General features: G+C 37.3%; 1 protein-coding gene across 1 annotated transcript; it reads right to left on the bottom strand.

Moving 5' to 3' along the window:
• Nucleotides 1-2,711: 2,711 nt before the first annotated feature.
• Nucleotides 2,712-8,753, bottom strand: LOC108377594 (proton-coupled folate transporter-like). Its single transcript, XM_017633867.1, has 9 exons — nucleotides 8,098-8,753; nucleotides 6,156-6,306; nucleotides 5,885-6,068; nucleotides 5,635-5,821; nucleotides 5,431-5,566; nucleotides 4,953-5,089; nucleotides 4,695-4,884; nucleotides 4,477-4,633; nucleotides 2,712-3,229 (listed from the first exon to the last, which is right to left on the bottom strand). Exons 1-9 carry the CDS (start codon nucleotides 8,479-8,481, stop codon nucleotides 3,100-3,102), a joined length of 1,656 nt encoding a protein of 551 aa, XP_017489356.1. The 5' UTR covers nucleotides 8,482-8,753; the 3' UTR covers nucleotides 2,712-3,099.
• Nucleotides 8,754-9,317: the final 564 nt, after the last annotated feature.

Below are 9,317 nucleotides of genomic sequence, written 5' to 3'. Positions count from 1 at the left end.
CCACGCAAAGGCTCACAGGCACTCTCATTGTAATGGTAGACGGCAACACAGGTTTGATAGAGCTCCTGGTTCAGCATCACAGGACCGGATATCATTACAGCAAGAAAAAGTAAAAAAACTGGAAATTCTAAGGACATAATGCGTCTGCGCAAAGGACGCCTCGGCTGCGGCGCAAGTGGTTCTTCCGGCGAGGATGCATCGGCTGGGAGTGGCGTTCCATCGTTTGTAGTCGACGTCGTAGCGTATGTAGCGGTTGAGATGGGCACCTCAGGATCGAAGGATGTGTCAGTGCTGGCAATTGATGGAGTCTCCAGTATGCGTTTTTCATCTTGCTCCACCATTTTGAAGAATTCTTACTTATCGGGGTTAAAGGTGGTTTGTTGATTTTCAAACAAAGCCAAACTAACATGAAATATGTGTATGTAAGTAGTATTTAATTTTTTTTTCCTGACCGTTTGCTGCCGTTAAATTGTGGTAGTTAATGATTTAATTTGTTTACCGCTGTATCTGCCCATATGTATACATATATGTATGTAGGTATGTAGCTATGTTTTTATAGCGAGTTTTATAAACATTTATGCGTAATTTTGATAGAAGATTAAAATTGTCGAGTGTTCGCTAAATTCGCTCACTTGCTTTGTTTGGAATTTTGCGCACTATCTATCGGTGGACTTCTAATAACGAATATATTTAAAAACAAACTGACTAGTGAAGTGACTCTTTACAGCCATTAAACTCTCTCATTGGATAATTAGACCCAGATAATTATGCCCGATAACAGGTGTTTGTACTACATATGTACATATATACTATACTACCCTGCCCACCTTTAGTTCATACACTACACTCTTTTAGTTTATACAATCCTGAAGCAATAATATGTCAAAGTGTATAATGCCTGGTTTTCACTATGTCAAATTCAGTGCCATTTGTCATCAAATAAGTGAAAACACATTGTCTAATGAAACTTAAAACCGGTTTATCGATTGACTGGCTATCTGTCTGTTTTTGGCCCATAATATATAAAGGTATGGGAAAAGGAGATGAAGTGGTGTCAAAAATATGTTGACAAAATTTGTTGTAAAATTCTGACATAGTGAAAACCAGTCTTAAAGTAAAGGTGGGCAGGGACCTATATGCATATGTATGCACGCATTTTAGTAAGTGTTTACAAGTTTATATTTGGTGGTTCAAGCGTCATACTCTCCAATCTGAATTTGATTTCTAACTATTTAGCTTGCATGACTTTGCGTGAGATATTCGAATATTTTTGATGTGTGTGTTTTTTTTAAGATTCAATTATCTACCGGATGTGCAAAATACTTAGGCCCTGTTTATCAATGTCTGGCTATCACTACCTCCCAGTTAAACATCATTATCGACGTTTTCGACATCATTTATAAAACATGTGGTCGATAATGTCGTCATTGTGTTCAATCGGAGCTTCTACCTACGATTTGTGTTAACCAGACATTGAAAAACCGGCCCTAATTCCATGATTTTTACATCAACGTATTAAACTAAGGCCCGGTTACTCAATGTTTGGATATTACTAATCACAGGTTAAACACAGTTACCGATGTTATCGACTCCCTATTTGCTTATTTGCTATGGGGTCGATAACGATGTTTAAACTACAGTTAGTGTTAACTAAACATTAATTAACCGGCCGTAACAGTTCTCACGACGTCGTTCTTGAGGGATCTAACTACATATATGTATGTACAATGTACATTGTACATAAGTATGTAAGTATAAATACCTAAAACCACAATTCTGTAATATCCCAAGTCCATACAAACTATGAAACCTAGCAAAGCCGCTTTTTTAATAAACATGAGTTCAGTCTTAGAGTTTCGAGTACATCCTGTGGTAGTTGAAACGTCGTTTATCGTTAGTCGGTACATCTTCGCGTCCACTGATTGGCTTACGTATGTATGTATGTCTGGATCTGGTCCGTGAGTATGTAGGAATGCCTGCTGACGTGCCTGGGAGGAGGGTGTGCCCCCAGCAAGTGTCCGTTCGGTTGCTCATTGCGGTAGAGCCGACGAGAACTGGCTTGCTTAGTATTAAAATGTGCTCCTTACCTAGGACCATTGGGGCTTCACTCTGCAGATGGTGTTAGGGGGACATCAAAAGGCATTTCCCATTCAGCGGGTTTTAAGCGACGGAATGTCTTGTGTTTTTCCCGAACAAGAGCTGTAGCACGTAATATGGCGTAAAGTTGAAGGTAAATGTTATTAAACTTCCGGAACCTACACATATTCTATCTTTAAAACAATAGAAATCGAGAGTGTATTTATGTAGTTATAGGGGGATGCCATATGATTTGATATTAATATACATTTAGGATCTCTAATAAAATATTTGCATTGGCGAAAATACATTTAGGGCGTCGCTAACCACGCCAGGTAGTTGTTGCAGCGCTATCCGGATGGCTTCCTTTCGGGCCTGGGCAGACTCATGCAACGGAAAGTTGAATAGACTTTGGGTATCAGCCGGAGCGAACAGCCTTCAGGCCACAATCCAGAAAACTCGTTTTCAAAGTGTTTCGTTGTCGGAATATGGTATAAATTTTATTAGAAAGGTTAAAATCAGGTTAAAATGAATTGGTTAATTTATGTACCTCTAGTGTTAAATTTTTTTTATTAAACTAAAAAAAATTGTTTATGCAACGCAAAAAACATCAAATCAATTAAATATATCTAATCTATTAAATCTTAACTTCATTATGCTAAACTTTTTCATATACATTCGTCGTGTTTGTCAGTACTTAATGAGCTTAAAAGATATTAAATTATTTATTTGTTGCCATTAAAAGTAGATATGTGTGAGTTTCGTCCGTTACATGACACCCCTTTTTTGGTCCGTAATATAAAAAGCTCACTTAATTTAGGATCTTAACAGTATGTTTACATATTAATATGTATATGTACATATTTGCATTTACATATATTTGTAAAGTAACCAGTACCTACTATGTATTTCCTGCCCCTGTTTGTGCATTTAATTATCTTTTTAACTCCTCAGTATCTTAAATATAAATTTATTTCGAGTACACACGCAACACACAAAAACACTCGAATACTCGAATCTAATTTAAACATTATTTTCTAAAAGTTTCTCCAGTTTGGGCTCTTCCGATAGGGATTTTTTCGTTTTTTGTCCTTTTTCCTCTTCGGCTTGGCTTGGTCGGTTAGCAACTCGTCGTTCGAAAATGGATATCACGCTGATGTAGAAGAAGAAGAAAATTGTGTAAAAAAGTGTTAGTCAAATTGTCATTCGCCTTTTCGAGATCAGACGCATTACATATGAGCAGGCCTGGGCGACGCCGACTAAGCAGTACCGTCGCAGTAACATCGCGTTTTCGTATACACGAAGTTGAAAGTAAAAATTAATTGCTGATTCATAAAGAATCGGCTAAAATTCGATACACTAAATTACACTGCATTTTTGCCTTCAACTTCGTGTATACGAACACGCAACGCTACCCCGAGGGTATTGCGCAGTAACGTCGCCCAGGCCTAGTTATATGTAAGTATAGAGATATATCTACATATATTAGCGTGGTCCATTTTTTTCCAGCCACGCCTCAAAACTGTGAACTATCGAAAATAGGGAGATCCTTATTTTTTATTTTATTTTGAAATTGCTTAACATTTAAAGGTGTCGCCAGAGCGTGGAAGTTTTCTATGTATTTTATATGCTATAAAATCGCTAAAACCAAATATGTATTGTTTTTATCGAAAAAGAATAAGAAAAGAACGAAAAAAGGCACTGAAGGCGACACAACGCCGTAACCGGTTTGTCTCCAAAACAAATTTGACAAAGGATGGCGGAAAATCGTTCCACAACACATTTTACTTAGAGATAATATTATTGGTCATGAAAAAATTTTGCATTATAACTTTATTTTTTTGAAGATTTCTAGACTGTTTTTTTTATAACGATTTTATAGATATCTTAGAAAAAATTGCACTTTCCTTTTATAAAATACATGAGAAACTTCAAGGCTCTCTCGGCCGATTTCAAATAAAAAATTATGGGCTTCTTCTTTCCATGTTCTATAAGTTTGGGAGGTGGCCGCTGGAAATTTATAAAAAAATGCAATTTTCTTTTGTATTTTGGGACCAACTTAATGTACATATAAGTAGTATCATCGTTAGAATAATAATTTGGTATACAAAATTTCTGCATGCCTTAAAGCTTGTTTCCATTTTATTGTACTTGGACGACATAATTGCCGCCATATTTGGTGTCAAATTTATTATTTTTTTTTTCGCTGGGGTTTTGCTGAGGCTCTAATAATTTCGCATTAACCAATGGATGCTCTTTTTTGCGCACATTTATAATAGGGGGTTTTCACTTAACCGACGACCCATACCATTGAACTTGCGATAGTGAAAACAAGCCTTCAGGCAAGCATTGGACGTTGTCGAAGACATTAAGATTTGAAAATATCTTTCGAAAACTTACATCATTACAACAAAGCACTCCCCATAGAGTCCAGAGCTAATAAAATTAAAGAAACTTGGAAACGTTTGAAGAGTGTGGCTATATACGAAAGTATATAAAGGTGCTGCAATTAAGGGCGAGAGTGTTTGCAAACATGCCGCCAAGGAATAGACTTTGCCTAGAAAATGACAAAAAGCATAATTTTCGATTTTACGATCACTATGCACTGAAATATTTACCAATTTCATTTGATGGCACCGCTAAAGATATAATTGCTTGCAACATTGGAGTTGTAATGCCTGATAAAATTCCAAAGGACGATGCCACATACATCTGCCAAAAGCTCTGTGCTAACGCACGGGTTAGACATTCCAGCATATGTCCAGCTAGACCCATCAAAGCGATGATGCCAAAGGGTATTTTGAAAATCTGAAATTCCGTATACATACGTATATAGGTATTATTGCAGATTTATGAACAGAGCTGGAATAATTTACCTTTCTTAACACCGTAACTGCAATACTGCAGCCTACCATTTTAATTGTTATTTGCGTAGCATTGAAGTAAGTGTACTGTTGCAATGTTACATTAAATTTGTTGCGTAAGAATAAGTAGAATACACCATGTTCGCCGTCTGTAAGTAAGTTTTATATAGAACAAGGTAAGCATGGCAAATTATAACTACATACTTGTACAACAACTACACACACACAATTAGGGTATTCACAAGTCGTATTAAATCGTAAAGTTTTAAAGTCATAAAATGTTTCAATGAAAAATAACAGTTAAAAGGTTCTTCGGGGATTTTCAACAGCAATAAAATATTTCTGAACTAATAGAAAATATATAATTATGAAATACCTGAAACCATTTTAATCGTTATTTTACTTTGAAAAATTTTACGATTTAAAGACATTACGACGCTTAATGTGTCTTGTGAATCCGCCTTATTATTTAACTACTTTTCATACTCACGATGAACGAAGCTCGACACCATTAAAATAGAAATCGTACAACCAATGATGGCACGTCCATAATTTGGACGACGCGCCACACAAGTTTTCACAAGGTCCTTGATAAGTAGGATATCGAAGAAGCGCTTGGCTTTATGCTTATAAAAAAAAAAAAAAAACAGTTATTTCAATTTTAATTTAGCAATAAAAAATGATTTTTACTTACCGAAAAGCTTGTTTTCTCAACATCTAAACTTTCACCAATAAAAAAGAAAACATACAGCAAGCCGATTAAGATGAGAAGAGCAGATGTGACGCACACCATTGTGACACCAGTCAGACGCAGCAAGTAACTGCTCAATACATTACCAAATACCAAACCAGTACCCATAGCCAAATCAACGTAGAACATCCTGAAAACCATTAAAATGATATAAACTATCTAAGTATGTAGATGTATAGCCTCAATTTCGTACCGCTTTGCTTTATTTTCCATATCGGCTACATCAGACACATAACAGATGACAATAGTCATCACTGTGCTACCACCACCAGCCAGCGTGGATGGAATGCTGCCTATTAAGTAAAGCCACGGATTAAGTGACACCAGTTTGGAAATGCTAACCAAAATTGTAGTTATTACGTGACCGATAAAGGAGGCTAGGATAGAAAAAGTGCTGATTTATAAGTAAATTTCAAAGTTATTTTTGGATGGTTGTATGTATGTATGTATGTATTTATAAGTACCTGTAAAAGCCATCAACAACACTGGTCGCCGTCCAAATTTATCTGACCATGGTCCCACGAAGAGTACAAGTATTCCCGGCCACACATTGTGCAAGATTGAATTAGTCATGGTAATTTTGGCCACATAAGGTTGTAGATGATTTTCGATTATCTAAAAATGAGTGGAGGCATTCAATTTTAGTTTTAGAGTTGCATTTTTGTCCATTAGACGCCTATTTACGACCATAAAGGCAAGCTAAGCAAGATGATTTGCTCTGCAAATGGTTAGACGTTGGCTTTAATAATATTTTGGCGCTTACACCTTTGCTATTTAGCCGAGCTCCTTCTCCAATTTGTCGTGTGCGTCCTGATGTTATAACACAACTAGAGGGATCAGACAAGGCAACACCCCGGAAATTCCACGATTTGATAAGGCAGTCGGCCGGAGTGGGCGGAATTATGATTTAATAAAAGAAGGAAGGGCAACCTGGCAGCTGCCGCTTCCACTTGCAGCCCTAACAAAATCGTGGAATTTTCCGCGAAGTGGCTTCTATGGGAGGGATCTATAACTTTACGCCACCTTCGAACGACAAAAGGGAAGGACTGCCATTGCCTGCCGATGCGCGACCGCTGTTAGAAAAACTTTTCCTAATTTGGAAGTCGGTTGGCCCAGGAACAACCGAGTGGTAGTACGCACCCTTAACCACTTAGCTACAGCGGCTCCCGCCTAATGCGGATGTGTAAAATGACGTTGAGCAGCACTACCAGCCTCAGCCGAATCAGGAAGGATCTGTCGAATCGAATCTTAAGTGCGACTACCGACTTACTTAATTTGATGCTGAATCGGTCTGGTACAATCTTTTGAAGAGCGCATAATTATTGTAATGCGGTCATGTCGTAGGGATTGATACAAACGCCCCACACCTGAAAGTATTCAGCATGGTACCCGCTGGTGATTGCAGAGGAAGACCTTCTCTGCGGGGAAAAGGCCAAAGGACTTGGTTTCACTTGGCATCACCAATTGGCTTCAGTTGGCACAGAAAAGAAACTGCTGGCATGCATTATTCAACCCGCCCAAAATCGCGGAGGGGGTTCCAGAGCATCCAGTTTGGTTTGCAGTCTCGAAGAGTTTGTCTTCACTTGAAAGTATTTCAGAACTTTGTGAGGCTATACTGATTCATCATTATCGCGACCAGCTAAATTCATATCGCACACCCTATTCAAAATCGGCAGTTAACTACGCACTGTTAATTTGGCCCTTAGTTGATCTGCTACGATTTTTAGATGTAATTAAAATACTCCTGACACAGAGTGAAGATGTAAATATGATTGCAGATAGGCTTAATTATTTTTACCCTCCTCCTCTTTGTATTTTGCTGCCGAGTAGTCGAAAGCAGGAGTTTGTTAAGTGTCTAGATTGTGCTTAAATCAGAAATAAAATCTTGTCAAATACAACAGAATGGTTCGTTTAATTCAAGATTTGCTTTGCATGGCTTCAAAAACAGAGGTCGAAAGTGTCTTGTTGGTACTCGAGAGGTAACGTTACTTTGTATTTATTAGTGATCTGCCTTTGACTAGCCCGTGTAGAAAGTTGATCTGGGTCGAACACACCGTTTTGATGTGCATCAGTTTAAAAAACTTGTATGTAATTTTTATAAATATCTATAACTAACTTTTACTGTAATCGTTACCCTAATCATTTCCATCATCGAACCCGTGATTTCATCCAATTTCATCTCATTTACACACTTTTACTTTATGAAATACTTTCAAGACCTTAATGCGCGTTTTAGTTATAAAACTGTCCATTGTTCTTCGGCCAGGTAAGCAAATAACAACAAAAAAAGTTAAAAAAAAAATAGCACTATCGCAATCGTACAATACATATTTATGATTTTCACAAAAAATTTACTGCCGTCATCGAATAATCTAAAATCAAACACAAAACAAAAAAAAAACTCACCTTCGCCTCTTCCGTTTTGGGAATAATGCCCCGTAGAGGTTCACAGTCACTCTCATTGTAATGATAGACAGCAACGCAGGTTTGATAGAGCTCCTGATTCAGCATCACCGGACCGGTTAACATTATTCCAAGGAGCAGCAAAAAGACTGGCAATTCCAAGGACATTATCCGTCTGCGTCGAGAACGTTTTGATTGCGGGGAAAGCGGTTCTTCGGGTGAGCATCCATCTGGGAGTCCTTTTTCGGATGTGGTGGTCGGTAAATAAACAGGTGCTGCTATATTTCCTTCCTCATCGAAAGTAACCGGTTCAAAAGACATTTCAATGCTGCCACGTGTCTGCATCATGTGTTTTTCGTCCTCATCCGACACAATTGGAGACACCATTTTTAAATTTGATCCTTTTTAGCTGAGGTTCAAGTCAGTGCGATGAAAGAAGAGCCGCTTTTCGATTTATATTGCGTGATTCTGCAGAAATTGTTGCAATCTTATCTAATTTGCCTATATACATAGACATATACCGTATATATATATATATATGTATATATCTATAAATATGCATATATATACATATATGAATCAATATAGCGTTCCAGCCAAGTAGTTGTAAAAAAATAAAAATTTAGGCTTCACCGGTGGATTTGTACGAGTATGCTCGATTAAACTTGCAACTGAACTGGCTAGTTAAATTCCACTTTGCAGCATTTCAGCTCTTCGGATAGTAAATGCGACGGTTATCTTAACTTAATAATCAGTAGCGCGATGTATTTATGATGGGCGATAACTTCTGCATAGTAAGTATTTATGCGAGAAGCTATGATTATTTATGGACATATGTACACATATGTACATATGTATGTAGGTAGGATCGTACGATCCTCTGATCTTGTATATGCGGAATTGTAATTCTTATCCGCTTCGTTTTACTAAAACGTAAACAAAAGTCTATCAAGAAGAATGTACAACGCTTCAACAATCTGAAGTGCTATGTTCTTGATAATGAAGGCTATTTCAATAGAACTGTTATCAATTCTACTTAAGAAATGTCCATATAACTGCTATCAATTCTAATATACTTTGCACTGCTATACCATTTTTAATAAAAATCAAAACCCAACAGACTTTTACCTGTGAAGTGCTATGCGTAGGGTAACCGCTTACACGCAAAGCTCATTTAACAGATAACTCTCATGCAACGCTCAGTATTTATGCATAACTGAGCC

This window comes from Rhagoletis zephyria, unplaced genomic scaffold (assembly GCF_001687245.7).
Source record: "Rhagoletis zephyria isolate East Lansing unplaced genomic scaffold, Rhagoletis_zephyria_1.1 Rzeph_scaffold_12368, whole genome shotgun sequence".
Classification (NCBI taxonomy): domain Eukaryota; kingdom Metazoa; phylum Arthropoda; class Insecta; order Diptera; family Tephritidae; genus Rhagoletis; species Rhagoletis zephyria.
The sequence above is the reverse complement of the archived record's forward strand: the minus strand, read 5'-3'. Positions and strand labels throughout refer to the sequence as shown.